This window comes from Bubalus bubalis, chromosome 4 (assembly GCF_019923935.1).
Source record: "Bubalus bubalis isolate 160015118507 breed Murrah chromosome 4, NDDB_SH_1, whole genome shotgun sequence".
Lineage (NCBI taxonomy): Eukaryota > Metazoa > Chordata > Mammalia > Artiodactyla > Bovidae > Bubalus > Bubalus bubalis.
In genome coordinates, this window is record NC_059160.1 from 8,303,068 (window position 1) to 8,322,120 (window position 19,053).

A 19,053-nucleotide genomic window follows, 5' to 3' on the forward strand; every position below is an offset into this window, starting at 1 on the left:
TTGTAAACAAGAGGGGCTCTAGCACCCGGCTTTCACCGTAGTATCGTAAGGAACTCAACTAACCCATAGTGCAGGTCAAGGAACCAACAGGCAGGAAGAGAGGAGGGTGGGGCAGGACACGGCAGGGGACCAAGAGCGGCAGTGGACAGTCACCACAAGCTCGTGTGAGCCTCCAGACACACAGCCGGCCCAGGGACATTCAGAGTTAGCCTTCTGTGGATATCTGAACACAGCTGCTCTTCAGCTGGAGGTCACCATGCATGGCAGGGTTTTGCCCTCCCCCACGAAGACAGCGGTCGGCGGGGGCTGGAAGGAGACGTTTTGTGCGTGGGCAGAGTGGAAGGGGCGTGGTGGCGATGGAACCGGAGGGCACAGTTAGTTTTCTACAAGGCATCCAATGGGACCAAACCAACGCTGGGAACTCGAGTCTGACCACCCACCCACGAAGGGCTCAGAAAGACTTGAGTGAGCCAACGCTCACTTGAGTTACGTGTGTCAATCTCTTTTGAGGCTAGGTTTATCAACAGAGTAAGCCAAGAGGACTACGGAATTCCCATTCTTTGTCTCACAAAATCATTTAAATGCAAATAATTAGCTTTTGCCTTTTCCTATACACACCCACCCACCCACCCACCCACAGACCCAAGCTATAAGTCAAATACATTATTAGGCATTGTTGTATCCTTCACTAAAGATGCTAAAGAAAGAAAAACTCCCTTGTCCTCACTAGCAGCAAGTTATGGAGGACAGTAGAGGTCTGCTCCCACCAAGGGTTGGAATGGGCAGGTATTTGCTGGTACAGAATGTCGGCACTTTATGTTAAACAGTATAATGCAGACTGGGGTGTCCACACAAGTGCTAGCACGTCACCGGCACACGTCCCCCTCCCCCCGCCCCGCCAGCCATCTGCTTTGTATAAAGGGGTACCCCTTCAGGTCTGCTGTAACTCTTCACAAAAAGCAGTTTGATACATTTTGATTCCAACTTAAGTACATACATGTTGGTGATAACTGTGGATTAAAAGTTGCCCCCTATTCAGCCCAGAGTACTACTACATTGATGCTTAAAAAAAAAAAGTCTTTAAATACCGAAATAAAAAAAGCAACATTACAAGGGGAAAAAAAAAAAAAAGAGGTCAAAACCAAAAAAAGGTGCAATACTTAAAAAGTCTTTGCTAAGTTATACCTGCCTAAGCAAAACCACATACACAGGAAATACACAACACAGAGAAACAAAAGGAAACGCTTGAAGTACACACTGGTTTAAGAACATTCGTTAAGTAAACGTTTCTGTCAGTGATGGCCCGGTGCTGTAACACGCCGCGGCCTGGCACAGGTAACGCTCAGCAAGAAGGGAGCAGAGAGGAGGAGCTGCAGATGCTTGCAGGAGGCTGCTCACAACCTTTTGTTTGTTTGTTTTCATAAAATAATAGAGAACCAAGAGAAATTTTAAATTCAGCATTACCTGACTTTCCGACCCACTTCTCATTCCTGATTACACAAGAAAGGGGAAATAAATTTTTTTTTTTTGCATTTGAGACATCACTGCACTAAAAACTGTCTTATCCTCTGTTCCCATTCAGACTAACAAAAAGGCCAGCATGAAATTGAATGGATATTCAGATGTGCCCAATGGCCACTTACTCCCCAAAACAGAAATAAACACACAGTTGCTCCAAGAGGTACCTCCTGTTCTCCTGGCTTTGGGGACTTGGCAGTGCTCCACTCTACTGCTAGGTCAAAAGAAAAGCTACAGAAAACTCACTCGGGTTACTTCGCAGATGTAAAGGAACTCCCTGCTTTCTTCATTAAAAAAGCACTCTGTTCATCTCAATACAGCCCAACGGGGTGGCTTCAGCAGCAGCGGATCCCCGAGGTGCTCGTGCTCCTGTGTTCTCATAGTTAAAAAACAAAATAAAATAAAAATAAAAAGCAGATGGCCGGCCAGCCAGCCTGCGGACTGTCAGCAATGCAGCTTTCTGAGAAATCGGGGGTGGGGAGGAAGAGGAGGACACAGGCACACAACACACACACAGAGACAGAGAGAAGGATGCACGCGAATGCACATGAACACACGTGCACACACATACCAGAACGAGCATGCCTGGGCAGTTACATGTGCCAGAACACACTGGTATTTATCAACCAGCCAATCACAAATTTTTTCCTTTTTTTTTTTTTTTTAAGGTTTTTTATGTTTTTGTTTTTAAAGTGAGGCTCCGTCAAGTCTTCCCTCCCCCACCCCAACAATGCTTTTGAATTCCCCTCCCTCCCAAACATGGTAGACCTAAGGACGGAAACACACCCAGTGCAAACAAAGTTAAAAAGCTATTTTTTTTTCAGTATATATGTTTCTTAGCAACAACTTCCATATAACATGAAAAAAGTGAAAAACTAGAAACTAATTTTTTTAATTTTTTTTTGTGTTTAAATTTAAATGGTATGTGTACTTGCTTCACATTGTCTTTCTAGGTTGGCGTTCATGATTCAAGTATTTCAAGAGTGATATGTTCTCTTTTTGGATTCATATTCCAAACGAAAAAACTGAAGTTAGAAGGGAGGCAACTATGTGCTCAGACAGTCTGTCAATGACCCACCTTTTTTTTTTTCCTCTCTCCGTTTTCTTTTTTCCTTTTAAAAATGTATTTATTGCAAGTTGAAAAAAAAAACGAAAAGGTCAAGTTAGTGCTGCTGCTGTTCCAAAAAAGGTCACGAGGTCAGAGTTGAAAGTTCTAAGTTCAGATTGAATCCGACCCTCCTCCCAGAAGGTCACCAGGTAGTAAAGGAGCAGGGCTGCCCATCCTATGAGGGTCTTCCACGGTCGGGACTCCCCACAAGCTAGAAGAGTAGTTGGGGGGGCCCCACAATGAAGCGCCGGCAAGGTCGGCCCCACTGCCGCCACCAGCACCGCTGCTCCACTGCCCGAGCCCTGTGGACCCACCGAAAAGATTCAGAGCAGGTCCGACGGGATCTGACTGGGTCTGGCCGGTCTCCAGGGACTGCCAGCCCGCGGCGGGCGCACTCGGGGTTGCCGCAGGTGTAGGGGGCTGAGCTTGTGCCAGAAAGCGGCTGACTTCGTCATCAGTGGCAAACTCAGCCAGGATGGTAGTGTTTCCCAACACACACCTGGAAAAAAGGGGAGGGAGAAAGCTATGCATCTGAGGAAGGTCTTGAAGCAGGCATGGAGACGGAGTATTCCGAGTCCTCGCTACTCAAAGAAGCGCGTCTGTCACCGGCAGCTTCCACATCCCCAGGATTGGAGCATGTCTTTTAACCAGACCACCAGGTGACTGAGAAGTACTGATTTAGAGCAGTAAAGTATCACTCGATCTCAAGATACCCAAAGACTACTGGACGACACGATGTAGCAATATCCCTTGGGATACAGAATCTGCTTGTCAAGTCCAATATTGGGCCTCTTTTTTCCCTTGGAGGTAAAAGATCACAGCCCAAAGCATTAAGGTGACCCAGCTCCAGAAATCGGAAGCGCTGCTTCACCTCAGGGTGGGCTCATTGTCTAAGCCTCCCATCGCTTGCTTGTTCTGTGTGTACCTTTCTATTGTGGCACTTGCAGCCACGGGGAGTCAGCTCCTCCCTGTTCACCACCTTGACGGTGGCGGGAAGGAGGATGGTCAGAGTCTGATCCAGCCCCACCTACTGTAGGCAGAACTAAGACCACAATATTTCATCACCACCCACGAAGAGGCCAAAGCAAGCAGCGAGAATCTATTATGAAAAGGGACAGCACTTACAGTGTCTCATTTCTAAATAGTGGCTTTGTTTTATGGTATTAAAATGTACAAATCCGTTACTTTTGGAATTCTGATTCTCGGGTACACATATGACACCCATGCTTACGTAGGCAGATGAGATCAGCCACCTCAGTATGCAGGCAGCTGGTCACGTGATGCCACCGCCTGTGTGCACGTCCTGTGCATCCCTGTTTCATCAAGCACATGCCTGGGTACTCACGTGAGCCTCCTCATGCGTTGTCTGTCTCAGGGAAGGCAGGATGGGTACTCACATGTGCAGTGCAGTTTGGGCCTTGGCCGCCTCCTGTTTGGTGCTGTATCGGATCAGGGCAGTGCCCTGGGTTAGGTTCAGATGGAATGTCAGCAGTGGGCCATGCTGCATGCAGATGGTTCTCAAGGTTGACCCATCAATCTAAAGAGTAATGACAGTCATGAGATAAAAACTGGAGTGGGGTGGGAAAGGAAGTCAGGGGACCTTTCTTGTATTTGCAAGTGAGGAGGGGTTCCGGTTCGTAACTAACAGCCTCAGTACTAAATCAGTTTTGGAGAGATGACTGAAGAACTGGAGACAGGGGAGTTGCACTGGACTCCCCTGAATACACTGCGCTGAATACAGGGTCTTCAAAGCAAATCTCAAGACAGTCAAAGCACTGGGTTCAGATCTCCTGTGCCCATTTTGCAGATAAAAAATGTCTGCATAAATACAGCTCAAAACAAAAGGCATACGATTCATTCAACCTGTAGTCTATTTTCCTTAAGAGGTAAATGAGTGAACCTGTGTTGTTTGGTAGAGCCTTAAAACACAGAAATAAAATGGTTAACCAAATAAGAATTTAAGAAAACATGCAAGGTTCTGAGCAACATTATTAATGTAGTATTCTTCCTCCAATCTCACAAAAAGCTGAAGAGAAAGACACAAACAAGGAAGGCACTGCTAACCATCTGACGACATAGAATGCTGATGGATGCCCTCACTCAGACAACTCTGATGCCTTCTCCTTCCTACTCTGGCCATCCCAAGGACAGACTCCACTTCTGCCTACTTCTCTGTGCTCTCTGCTGCCCGTGGCCAAGGTGACCAAGGATTACAGGCACTCACCCTATCAGACAGCATGAGGATGTTCAGCGATTTGGGACAACTGCCCTTCCTCACCTATGACTTAAGAGAACAAAACTGTTGATTCACTCTGGTCGATGCATTTGTATTCAGATCTTCACTAGGTTTACTTGAGATGCTCAGTCCAACCTTTTGGTTCATTTTGGGGGAAGGGAAACAAATTACTACCAAAACAGCCTTAAAAAGTTGTGTTCCTGGCAGCAGTGGTGGAAACATTCTGTGGTTTTACCATGGAAATCCTGCAGGATGAAAACTGCCAGTCTCACCATAATTCTTAATAGAAAATAACTGAAGAAAAGCTCTCAGCATTTATAAATGACAATTGACTGTATCAGCATGTCAGTATGTGTCACAAGTGATTTCTCAGGATAGATGTTCTCTCAATAAACTGTAGGTGATGACAAGTAAATTTATCCTAGTCCCCAAAGATGTGACCCTATAACTTTGTTTTAAGCTATGGTTGAGATTAATGTGCTATTAGGTCTTTCTGATTTTTAAAATGACTCAATTCTAATACAAACTCAGTCAAACCCTGTATTCATTTATATACAAATATTAAGTACCATTCTTCTTTTCAAATTTTATTTTTAAATTAAAATTTAATTTTAATTATTTTAATTAATCAATTGGTCTAGATGATTTACAGTATTATATTAGTTTTAAGTGTATAATAGTGATTCACAATTTTTATAGATCACCCTCCACTTATAAAATACTGGCTATATTCCCTGTGTTGTACAATATATCCCTGCAGCTTATTTCTTTTATACATAGTAGTCTGTACTTACTATTTTTCATATGATAATACAGGCTCCTTTCAACACTGCTTCTCTCATCCTAACCATATCACACCCACCACACTGTGACGACTTAGAAATAATGAGGCATATATAGCTCTGAGGATGGTTATATAAAATGTTCATACTTCAGTCAACTCTTAGCTAAATAAATAACCCAGGAACTTCAGCTGAGCTGATTAGATATGGAAATTAATCCAGACAGTTTCTCATGTTAACTGTATTTAGAAAACTGTCTATCTCAGTGTGAATCTTAAAATACGAGCCCTGGCCTTACTCCCCACAAACAGATGCACTGGGCAAACACAGAGGAGAACCTGCGTTTCCCCACGAGGGTCACAACGCACGTTAGCATATTCAAGGGCCTAAGAAGTCTTACAGTAAAGGTGTCTGCTTAATTTTGTCTAATCAAGTATATATTTCAAACATATTAGGCCAGAGACCTATTATTATCCTATGGGAACAGTCTGGAAAATGCTAGCTTAGTAAGGTGTGAATGAATCCATTTATGAATTAAATGTCAGACAATTCACTCAATGTGTCAAGGGGAGGGAGGTCTAATTGACTTCTTTTTAACAAGGTGCGGTTAAAGGTTGTGCTGTCAAGTCCAAATGAAGACCATGGGCTCAGTTTCCATGGGTTCATTTCACTTCACTGAGTACTCAACATCTGTTGCTACAAACGTGTCAGTTACCAGGCAACTCAAGTGAAAGAGAGGGTGATCTGGTGCAAATGAAACCCCACCACTGTAACAACAACCCAGAGAGCACATCCTGGTGAGAGAGAATCAGTAATGCCATCTACACAGAAGAGGACAATGGATGGAAAAGCAAGAGCACACGTGTGGCATTTCAGTCACGAAATCCACACACTCCTTCTCTGCAGAGCTTTATGGTTAGTCGTGTATGAATGAAGCACAGAAATGGTTGACAGGGAGCCTGAAGTCCTGTTGAATGAGCAACACAAAAACAGGTAACTTTTTTTGCTTGGTTCCAGATTCTGACAAGGCAGATACACAAAGCAAGTTATCTCTGCTAAACAGAACTCATCAGATAATACCATCTTACACTCACTATTTATAGACTAGATGTGTTAACATCACCATGGAGGCAGGCGTGAAGCCGAGTGGCCAACACCGTCTCCTCCCTGCCCCGGCTCAGAAGTAGGCTTTGGGCATTGGTTGGGGAGACTCACCAGGAAGTAAATGAACTCTCCCATCTGCTAAACCCCCACATCTCTGAGTGTCTCTCTCTTAATACAATCAAGTCCCAGCCAGAAAATCCCAAGAAAGCATGATTACCTGTGGAGTGAGATTGTGAAGAACCAGCCAGTAACTAGGACGAACTGAACCACCATCACTCCAGGTAGAGGCTGGAAGCAACCAGAAAGAAGGATCAGGAAGAACGAACAAAAAAATTAAGGCGGCCACATGTGAGAAACATTTTCACAGAGCCCACACATGTTTCTTCCCTCCTTTTATAAATCATCTTCTGGAACTCCCCTGGCGGTTCAGTGGTGAAGAATCCACGCTACCACGCAGGGTTTGATCCCCGGTATGGGAACTAAGATACCACATGCCCTGGGGCAACTAAGTATGTTCAACTACTGAGCCCATACACCGCAAGGAAAGATCCTGGATGACGCCACTAAGACCTGATGCAGCCAAATAAGTAAATGTATTTTTTAAAAAAATCTTCTCCTTTCTGCTTCACTCTGACCCGCTTTATCCTGTCACTCAACAGCCAGTTCTCTTCTCCTAGACTGTGATCCTACACACTCTTATGCCTTATTTGCAAGACAACATTTGGCTCCCAAGGTTCTCATCTTTACTCCATCAAGACCTTGGGAGTTCTCAGGTCCCTGTGCCTTTATAGGCTGATTTCAATTTTCTACTCAAGAGGTACTTTTTCCTCTACCCAACAACCATGATTTCCTCTCCTGTGAAGACGTCATGCCTTCAACTGTGTGTGAGCATGAGTCTCTTGTGTTGGAACAATGATGCTCCCTCTGGCAGCTCCTCACCGGAGGCGAGCCGTGAGTCCTGTGTCCCCCACCCCCTGACTGAGCGGGGTGCTGTGCTGCTCCAGGGAGATGATGGTTTGGGGTTGGTCAGACCGGGAGGAGGGCGGGGCAGCGGTGTAGTGTTCCTTGAGGAAATATGGTTTTTCCACATCTTGTTGGAGAGATGAGTGGGGTTGTGTCCTATGGGATCTGGGGACCATGTTGATTTGTAATCAGGAAACTTTGCTGTAAGAAGAGAAAAAGAAGGAGGAAATAAGGTTAGATACATCAGTTTTGCCAACAAACACGTGTATATTTTACATATACACACAGATAAATACAGTTTTACAGTCTAAGTAGATGTTTGAAGAATAACAAAATAACATTGTTCTCTGAGTTTATATAACATAAATTCTCAGTGACTATTACTCTGAATTGACATATTAACACATGAGTTAAAGAATTAACTCTCAGACACTTAGTCTTGTCCGACTCTTTGCGACCCCATGGATTGCTAGGCTCCTCTGTCCATGGGATTTTCCTGGCAAACATACTGGAGTGGGTTGCCATTTCCTCCTCCTCCAGGGGGATCTTCCCGACCCAGGGATCGAACCTGGGTCTCCTGCATTGCAGGCAGACTCTTTACTGTCTCAGCCACCAGGGAAGCCCAAAGAGTTAATAAGGTAACTAACTGCTGCTGCTGCTAAGTCGCTTCAGTCATGTCCGACTCTGCGACCCCATAGACGGCAGCCCACCAGGCTCCCCTGTCCCTGGGATTCTCCAGGAAAGAACACTGGAGTGGGTTGCCATTTCCTTCTCCAATGCATGAAAAGTGCAAAGTGAAAGTGAAGTCGCTCAGTCGTGTCTGACTCTTCATGACTCCATGGACTGCAGCCTACCAGGCTCCTCCGCCCACGGGATTTTCCAGGCAAGAGTACTGGAGTGGGTTGCCATTGCCTTCTCCGAACTCTCTACCGCTTCTTAACTAAATACAATCTGCAAAGGAAGATAAATTCAAGGAAATCACCCTTAAAGCCATCAGTCTTACAGATATCAAAGAATGTGAACCCTGGAAGAACTAAAGTATTTATCCTATAAATACTTATTGATTGAATGGAAACTACACTAAAAATTATACTTTTCTTGATCCAGAATAGTAGACAGCAACATTCAAATGGATTTTAAAATTACAATCAACAAATATTCACTAAGCGCTTAGTTTACTTTAAGGCCCTAAATCAGTGCTATGGGTAATATAAACAGTTATTCTCAAGAACTTCAAGTTCAGATGGGAAGATGGAACAGATGAACACAGAGTTGTAACCCCAGGGAACATATTTGCTCAATACGTGGAGGAGAAAGACAATGCTGGGCTCTCAGCAAAGACTGTGCCAAGATAAGTCTTGAAGGATTGATATAAATGGATGGGCTCAGCGAAACAGGAAAATACAAACCAAGGTTCAACTTGAACTCTCTCTGGACCAAATACATTTCCCTGCAATTGTGGCCGAACAATTCCTGGGGCAGAGAGGTACAGGAGGCCATACAGGACAACCAGGGGCTGACCCAAGTTTTAGATACCATCAGTTTTGCAGCAGATTTAGTAGGTAGTATTCAAACGAGGGTCAGAACCTGTGTGACAGCACAAAGAATGGAAGAGCTGAAATGGATGTGAGAGAGAAGAAAGCACTTGGGAGGCGTTATCAGTGCCTGAATCCTGCGAGCAGGGGAGACAGGAAAGAGTAAGGAAGAGGCTAAAGCGAAGAGATGCTGCAACTAAGGGATGCACGACAGCACCACTAAGCAGTGCGAGTTTAGTTATGAAAGAAAGACAATTTGGGGGTGGGGAGGAGGTATATGTTCAGTTTTAAACAAGTCCAGGTGATGCGTGGGGTCACCTCTCAGGGGATCATCTGCTTGTAAAAAAGGGGTGTGGGCAGTTACAGGAATAAGAGGTGAAAACGAATTTTTACATGTAAAGGCAGAAGTCCTAGGCCTTCAGTCCTACATTGGTACCTCTTAAAAATCGGACACAGGGGGCTTCCCTGGCAGTCCAGTGGTTAAGACACTGAGCTTTCACTTGAGGGAACTAAGATCCCTCAAGCCACATGGTACAGTCAAAAAGAAAAATGCAAAAACAAAACTATGAACTCTGGGTGAATGAGGTGTCACTGTAGGTTCATCAACTGTGACAAATGTACCACTCTGGTCGAAGTCCTATGAAAGAATGATGGAGGGTGGTGTGCAGAAACATGGAACATGGAGCTGGCTCCTTTACACACTCACTCAGACCTGCAACAAACTCTATCAGCTCTTTGAGTCTCAGTTTCTTCATCTACAAAATGGGATAATAGCAGGAACTTCCCCACAGATTTTGGTGAAGGTAAGATAAGAATTTATGCTCAAGGCTTAGCATGCTGCATGGTCTGCAGGAGCATTCGATACATGAGGCTACTGTACCGTCGGCACGACGCAGAAGTGGAAACAAAAAGAAGGCAATCTATAAGGTCATTAACCTGCAGTGTCTTGGTAGGTAGCCAATTTGTTTTACTTGCATTTACTTGGACAAAGAGCAGAAGCCTTAATGACTTCAATGGCTTAAGGTCCAACTTTTGCAAGACCAATGCGCCAATTACTAATGACTGGTTTACCAATCTGTAAGGTGTTGTGCTAAGTAAGTGACTTCAAAGGCTTTTTTATATCCATTAAGTTTTCCATTCCCAACTGTCTTTAAAAACAAAACAAAACACACACACAAACACACACACAAGGAACTCAGCAAATGTTGTAGAATTAACCAAGGTCCTCTTTTTTCCCCCTTGGCCATCTGCCCTTAGCCTTTGTCTGTAAGTGGAAGAATTTTTAGAGAAAAGCAAGCTCTAATTGGCTGCCTTAGAAATAACAAGCTGAACTTAACTGGTTCTTCCCATGGCCCCTGATTTTCTTGGCAGACCGGTTAAAAGAAAAGCACTTGTGTCATCAGGATATAACCTCTGTCCTCACAACACCCACAGCTCCTTGCAATGATGTCACCATCTGCCTTGGTCCTAAATGGTATTTGTCTCATCCTGCCTCTGTGAGCCTTCAAGTTCCCCAGGGACGCGGCCTATATGAGAGGTGTCTCTCCATCTATGCTGACCTGTGTTGTTCAGCTGCTATAATTTATTCCTTAAGAAATAAACACCAATTTCCTTTGTACAACGCAACCTGATAGGAAAGTGCTAGCCAGAGGGGAAGAAACAGGTCACACACCTACCTGAAGTGCTATGAACGTTGGTAAAGGAGTTGTCAGAGGCACTGTAGGGCCAGGCACCAGGTGAAGGCAGCGAGGTGTTGAGGGAAGAATTAGACCCTTTAGATGACAAATGAAGAACGAGATGAAAAAACTGCAGATAAGTATCAGTGGAACTAGTCAAATCTTGAAGTATTTTATTTGACCTTTGATAAAAGGAAGGACAATCTAAAAAATAAGCATGAAAAACAAAGCTACCTAGTCCTGCATTTCCTGGTGTAATTACTAGACACCAGAGAATGCAAAGGAAGCCAGAGACTGCCAAACAGGAAAATACTGGGTGCTGGATAAACATGAGGGGTTTCACTTATTTACCTGTGGTGTTATCCCGCAGAAGTTGGTGGTCAGTATCTACAATGGGAGATGTGGCTGTACCCCCCAGCACACTTCCTGGGGTGACATAGGGGTCAGATTCAGGGTCAATGTTTTGGATACCTTTCCATGGCACTCCTGGTTGGAATTCTGAGACAAGGAGAACAAATATTAGATTGAGGTAGGAAATTGTTCAAAATATGGTCAAGTAATTTTTTGATACAAGACATCGGTCTATGAAAAGTCTAAATTCTGAAGGTATTTTAGCTCAGATTTTCATTATAAAAAAAAAAGTCAGCCTGAACACATGCTTTGCCGGCAGCTCTGCCGTGCTGTCACCACATGTTCACCCACTTCCTCTCTGTGCCCGTTAACTCGATGCCAGAGACAGTGGCAGACCCTGCTCCTGCCCTTCTGGCTCCCAGGCCAATGCAGGCCCGAGGGCAGGGAGGCAGGACTGAGTAGTGTGGTGCTCAGGACAACTGGGGGGACATCAAGGTGAAAACTGGGAGAATATCTGAGCTGGACAGGAGATACTTCTGCTTTATCTCACTGGGAAATTGGCTCAGATGCACAAAAGAAAACACAGATGATCACTGCTCCTGGAAGGACCAGGGAAAACCGACAGGAATCGTTTGGCTTATCATCAGAAGGCCTAGAATATATGTGTTCACAATTTCTTTATATCATATTTAAAGCTTTATATCATATTTTATATATCATATATACCTTTATATCATATTTAAATCATATGACAGAATTAATAAACTTTTATGTTCCAAATCATGAGAAGGAAGAATGGTATGTAGTATATATGAATAATATGCATTAATAGAGACTATATGTATTCGTAGCACAAATATACTATATAGAAAAAGGTTTAGGACACAGACTAAAACTCATTTTTATTTTTGCTTTAGTAAAAATTTTAGACTTTTCTACAATGAAAATAGATTACATGTATCAGAATATAAGAGGAAAAACAGCAAATACTCTCACTGCTCTACTAGTCTACTACATCCCTAGAACCTGGTAATAAATACTTAGTGAATGAAAAACGAATCAATTCACTGGACATTTCAGAAGAAGCCAGGTTACAAGGCATCCTTTGCACAGATGAATGCCAAGTCCTGGCTCCAAAGTCACCTTCTTTCATCCTCAGACTGTACTCCGCTAACTTCCTTTGACCCATCTGTGCCCATGCTGTATTTACCACTCACTAACTTGTTTTGCAGGTGATCGGCATCCACCTTGACTTCCTGACTGAACCCTACAGAGCGAAGAGACCACCTCCCCCCACCCCATGAAAATCTGCTATCTTTCCACAGAAAAGCAGAAAAAATTAACTAGATGAAAAAAATCAAAGTGGGTGGCAAAAGGCAATCTGTTCAGAACATGAAATTAACGATTACAAAACAAATGATAGCACAGAAACAAAACCACCATCTTCTGGACGGTAATACCTGGAGGCCAACTGGCATTGCTAGATTTACTTCCGATTTTATTTGTTGGTGGAGATTTGGCAGGTAACCAGCTATCACCAGCAGGACCCGTATGGCCACCCAGTGTGTCACCTGGGATGATGTCAAACTGGTTGTATGGTGACCCTCCTCGGGTCTTACCAGGGGCCACGATAGCGCCTGAGAAAAAAGAGAGCTGATGAGTTCACAGCAGAAAGGACTCCTATGAACAGAACTTGCTGAGCTTTCATTCAGAGGAACTCAGTCTCCAGGATCTGGTTCTGAAATGAGGTGTTCACACTTGAGAGGCAGTGCATAATTAGGAAGTAGGATGACCGTGACAATTCATCTCACCTTTCAAGCTTCTCAGTCTGTACTTCTGCACACAGCACTGTTCTCATTTCTGAATGCCCCTTTCAGTTTAAAACTTCATGGTCTTATGAAATTAACTTGAGAAACTTCCATAAACTATGAATCATACCATCATCCCCACCATCTTTACACTAATGACTCAAGAATGAGGAATGGGAAAAGCACTAAACAATCTGCGGCACATGAAAGGGTTTTTAACTACATTTCTACTGACACCAACCCACTCAAGTCCTTAAGTGCTGACGAGGCCTAGCTTAGTGGGAGAAGCAGAGTAAACAGAGGGAGCTTGCTGGAGAGAAAAGCATCTGCAATTGCTTTAAATTCCAGAGCAGTGAGCCGGCGTTCCAGCCGACGGTCTCTGCCAGCACAAGACCAGCCGTGAACTCTGCAGCGCTGAGCTCCTGGGCCCCACACACGAAGAACAGCAAATCCTTTGTAAAACTGCTCTCCTCAGAGCATTTCAGGGGTTTTGTTGGTGTCCCCTCTATGCATCTTATGTGCTGGGAGGCAAGAAAAAATAATTAAAAGCTTAGCAATTCCCTTAAACTAATAATAAATGAGCTTTAAATGAAAATTGTAGCCTCTGTGAGATAATATTCTACTTATTTCTCGAAAGAATTTTACATGCCATATTGTGTTGCCTGATGTACTCTAAGGATGCAGCTTATGAACAGCTAAAATTACTTCCAGGGTAAGGTATTAAAAGGTTCAGTGGTTAAGACCCTGTGCTTCCACTGCAGGGGGGGCATGAGTTCGATCCCTGGTTGGGGAACTGAGATCCTGAACTCTACATGGCATGGCCAAAAAAAAAAAAAAAATCTTTTTCTGTGTTTGCTATTGATTAAAGTAATCTGCTTGGTTTGGCCTAGCACAAGTATTCTCAAAACCATCTCCATGCTCCACTAAGAACTCATCTGCTTTTCTGGAGCCACTGGTAGGAATCTGACTCAAAGGCACATTACAGTGAAGAAGCAGAAAATGAAAAACTCAGTTACCTTGGGGACTGGCTCAGGAAATAGGGAAAACGTGACCTGTAAGCTCTCAAATGGCAAGCGAGTATTTTACCTTCAAGACCACTTGTCACGTGCATTTATAATCACACACCTATCATGTCTTCAGGGACAAGGTCCTGATGAATCATAAGCCTAAGGAAGCAGCCAGAGGGCCCAACGCTAGAGATGCAGAGCTTGGATTATTCAGTTCAGAAACAGACTGGACATTTCAATAAACCATTCCTGGTTCTGTAATATGAAATCAAATGACGATACTTAGGGATAGCAGGCAGACAGCTCCACGGGGCCACTTTACCAGCCTCCAGAAGTGCACGTGAAAGAGCAGGTTTAGAAAGAACCCTGAAAGGCTCCAGGCTAATGGGGCTAAGGCTCCACGAAGCTGCTGCAGGAGCCACTCCGACACCTATTTACACTTGGTTCTCATGGAAACAGGCGAGTCCAAGTAAATTACTGACAAGTGAAACAAACACTGACGCAATGGCTGCAGGAAGGTCCCAAGACCTTTCATCCGTTTCACAGGGAAATGGAGATGCTCTTACAGAGAACTGAGAGAGATGAAGGGCTGACCCACTTTCATGACCAAAGCCTGCAAGACCTTCAACTGCTTTCTTGCAGACACTGTAATTCATAAAGAACAAGAAAGCTTGGTGCAAAGTCCAGACCTCATGTGCTGATTGATTAGTCATCTTCTAGAGATCAAAGAGTTGAAACACTCAACATGATACATATTTACTGTGATCTCTCTCGCAGCTCCGAAAACAGATTCTGTTCTCTCAAGCAATTTATTAGGGTTTTACCCTAAGGGGAGCTCAAGTTCACTGCTACTGCTCTTGATCCTACCACAGGTGGGAAATTTTGCTTTCCTTAAGTACAACTAGCACTTTAAGTTTCTTACAGTTTGAAATACACATAACCCCAATCTTGCTCTCATAGGTGATCATGGCAGGGGTGGGGGTGGGGGGATGGAATCAAGACTGTTTAAGAAAAAGCTGAAGGTCTGTGCTTCAGAACAAGCTTATAGGACCCTGTGTCAAGGCCTCTGAGGATCAAAAGAGCTTCAGGTCATGAGGCTCTGTGTGTCTTACCATTTTTGTGCATATTGGCTTCCTGTGTGGCTACAGAGGGCACCTCCATCATGGAGGTCCACTGTTTAAAGCGAGACTCTGTTCCAGCCTCCTTCCCACCAACCATGCCGTAGTCCATGCCGCCGGAGCTGAAGCCTGAAATGGAGAAGCACATTTTAGGTCTTTTTTTTTTAAATCAGTTTCTAGTATCAATAACCAAGAGGTCTGAGGCAGAATCCACAAATGGCTTCATCTGTCACTAAAAGACCAATTCACATGAAGTTTTATTCACTCAGAAACAAGTGTTTTGATTCAAAATGTTGGTCTGGGCTCCTGCCTGCTACAAAAGGGCGACTCTGTTCAGGTATGAAAACACATATGATGTCATCTGATGAACATCTCATGGCACATGTGCACTCACGTTATCTATTTAGCTCAGGTTCGTGTCAAACGGAATGTGGGACCAGCAGTTCTCCAGCTGAGATAGATGTCCACACTACAAACCAACACAGTGCAACAGCAGCCCTGAAGTTGTGGTAAGGTCTCTATGGGAGGAAAGGCTTTGCAGAAGGACAGCTGATCTAGGGCCTAGGGCAGGAGGGTGAGTACGTCAAGAAAACCAAGTGCGAAGCTCTAACTGGTGACAGTCACAGGTGCTTAGGGAATGACGAGGAGCCCAATGTAACTCCAATGCCTGGCTGACTATGGATGCAGTGAGATGGGGAGAGATGAAGAGTCATAGCTTGTAGGGTCTCACATTATGTCAGGCCGAGAAGTCTAGAACTTTTTTGCCCCCCCAAAGATAGGAGAAAAAAAGAATTTTTTAGCAAGTGAGAGACAGAACTAAGTTTATATTTTACAAAGAGAACTGACAGTCTGAGAATGGGATAGACTACGGGAGATCAATTTGAAAGTTTTTATACAATGACGAAGACCCCAAAGCTTGAACAAGCAACTGGTGAGAGATTCAGAGTGTGCCCTCAAGTGTTAGGCTGTTAGCAAGGGCTCTGGCAGTTAAGATTTTCCCACTGCAGAGGGCTGGACAGGTTAAAGCCACACAGGAGAGGCTTGTCAAGGTGCACCATCGGTTTTAGGTTAGAATGTATTAAATATTTTTTAAACTTATGCTCAAAAAAGTAAAATAAAGGACTAATATAAACAGCTGAAACTGAGAGGGGAAGAATAATTAATAAAAAACAGAAAAGTGGGGGACTTCCCTGGTGGTCCATTGGGAACATGGAGAACTCCATGTTCCCAATGCAGGGGGCCTAGGTTTGGTCCCTAGTCAGGGAACCAGATCCCACACACTGCAACCAAAAGATTCCATATGCTACAACTAAAACCTGGCATAGCCAAATAAATAAATAAATACATTTTAAAAAGAAAGAAAAAGGAGAATGAGCCACAGTTAGTGTAGCAGTAACAGGCAAGCACCGGCACCCAAGAAGATCAGCAGGGCCCCCACCACGCCTCAGCAGACGTGTCCTGTGGAAGTTCCCTCTCCCTAGCGGACGTGTGGCTCCAACCAGCCCAGACTCCACACCGCACCCACTTTAACTCTCGTACCGTCTGAGGCTGTCTTGTTGGAACCCTGGGTAAAGCAGGCATCTTTCTCATTAGAAACTTGGAGATCTGATGCCACCCAGACATGGCAGCACCACAATTAAACAATAAGGTTTGGCAAGGGAAAAGGAATTAAAGATAAAGAAGGCAAAAAGGAGATAAAAGTACCTTGAAAGATTCAATCTACAAACCCAAAACTATGAGAGGAAAATCAATGCAAGGTTTTATGTAACTCTGTGTCTCTCTTCGATGTCACATAGTGACTGGCCTCACGTGAGGATGGAATGTGCTCAACAAATCTGGATGAAGGCAATTCTGGGTTCTAGAGGCTACTGTAGATGGCACTCCACTCGTGACCTTTGTGTGGCTCATGAGCTATCACACCTCCAGATCCAGGAAGATACAGACTTGACCTTGCTATTTCATCAATGGACTTCCCTGGTGGCTCAGACAGTAAAGAATCCACATGCAATGTGGGAGACCTGGGTTCAATTCGTGGGTTGGGACGATCCCCTGGAGGAGGGCATGGCAACCCACTCTAGTATTCTTGCCTAGAGATCCTCATGGACAGAAGAGCCTGGTGGGCTACAGTCCATGGGGTCACAAAGAGTCAGACATGACTGAGCAACTAAGCACATACTTTCTCAGTTCATCAAGTGGCCTCCATGTACCAGCTCCCCGACACAGAACTTCTAATCAAACAAGCCATTTCATTCAGTCCAATAAGTATTTACGGAGAGCCTAATTTGTGCCAGGCTCTGTGTCCGGAGCTGAGGTACAATCAGAGATAAGACATGCCCCTGGCTTTCCCAGGGCCTCATTTCACCAGGACATGCCTTTTATCTACCTCATCATTGCTACATATACAAGCCCTTGACCACCTTATCTGTCCTTGCCAGAATGACTTTTTTGGCCACACACTCTAATTTGTTGTCTATTCATCACTACCACTTGGCTCAGGGCTTGGCTTAACCTCCCTGAGGAAACTCTCAAATTAACTTGTCCTTAATTTATATCACTCCTATACTCTCTTTGTCTACAGTTCTATATTTTCCACTACTTTTTTTGTTGTAGATGAAAAAACAAATTCCTGGTTTCATAATCATTATAATAAGCAATAAATTATAAAAGAAATCATCCACAGTCACCTCTTTAACCCAACTGTTCTAATCCATGTCCACATGCCCATGTGTTACTGACACATCATAATCCCAGGAAGGATACAGTTATTCTTCTGCTATTTTAATAATCTCTATTATTCATATCTCTACTTTTCACTGGATATACCACACACAGAAATATTACATATTTTGATAAAGTTTAAACATAAAAAGTAAAATTTTATTGGAAGTACACTTTCTAATAAGATGAATGACTTTATATCTAGATTATTCAGATATTAGTGACTATGACTTGATCTAGTTCACACTATTCTATTCCTATTTTTAAAATTTTTATAGACTTTTTAAAGCACTAAGAAAGTTTACACAAATAAGTAGATGAGAAAAGAAGGAGCCTTGTAATCACATCAGTTATTTCTTCATATTACTTTTTGGATATATTTCCTTCTCCCAGCTCAATAAGATATCTAAAAATTATGTTTTAGTATTTATTACTAAAACATAATTTTTAGATAGGTCATTATCACTTGACAATTCAATTAGGTATATTTTCCATTTTGTTAAAAGCAGAAAATTAGAAACTATTTTACAAAAAACAATCAGCTAAGGGTTAGTTAAGCAGTCATGAAAGTCATTCAACTCTTTAATTCTGAGAAAATATATCAATAGAGGCTTTATCAAAATGTATTAAGAAAAAAACATACTACGAAATTTTAAATTATTCTTGCTCGTCTTTAGCCTACAGGTTATCTTTTTTCTTTTTTACTCTGCTATACTAGGCACTATTTATATTCATAATATATACATTCATTTTATTACATCTTTTTTGAGAAAACTTTAATCTGTATAAATGCTTTACCTATATTTTCATCAAAACCTTACAGCTATAGGTTTAGTTTATTCAAAATAGGCAGCCAAATCAGACTTGTTTTCAGTCTCAGTTTTTCAATTCCAATAAATTGGTAATATGAATTAAGGAAAATTGTAATTGAAATAAACTGCAAAATGCATCGTGATTATAAGTGGTCATATCACAATTAATATAGACCTAATAAAACTAATGTATCCATTGTTTACTAAGTTATCACATGACTTGTATGTTCTTTTTCCTTAATTTGGATAATAAAGCATAACTAAATTTTTAAGTTACTTATGAAACAGGAATATGATATTAAAAAACCATGAAATGT

At 43.0% G+C, this 19,053-nt stretch overlaps 1 protein-coding gene across 13 annotated transcripts in view; it reads right to left on the reverse strand.

Annotated features, from left to right (window-relative positions):
- Nucleotides 1-2,314: 2,314 nt before the first annotated feature.
- The window catches only part of TNRC6B (trinucleotide repeat containing adaptor 6B), a 251,648-nt gene continuing 234,909 nt past the window's right edge, over nt 2,315-19,053 (reverse strand). For 12 of the 13 annotated variants that reach the window (XM_006071279.4, XM_044940841.2, XM_044940840.2 and 9 more), the window contains 8 exons: nt 15,201-15,335; nt 12,734-12,910; nt 11,274-11,420; nt 10,923-11,018; nt 7,688-7,912; nt 6,966-7,036; nt 4,024-4,163; nt 2,315-3,125 (listed from right to left, as the gene is read on the reverse strand). In XM_006071279.4, coding sequence (XP_006071341.2) covers nt 2,738-3,125; nt 4,024-4,163; nt 6,966-7,036; nt 7,688-7,912; nt 10,923-11,018; nt 11,274-11,420; nt 12,734-12,910; nt 15,201-15,335 — 1,379 coding nt within the window. In that variant the 3' untranslated portion in view covers nt 2,315-2,737. The remainder of the gene's footprint in view (nt 3,126-4,023; nt 4,164-6,965; nt 7,037-7,687; nt 7,913-10,922; nt 11,019-11,273; nt 11,421-12,733; nt 12,911-15,200; nt 15,336-19,053) is intronic. The other variant, XM_044940839.2, reaches the window with a different exon arrangement.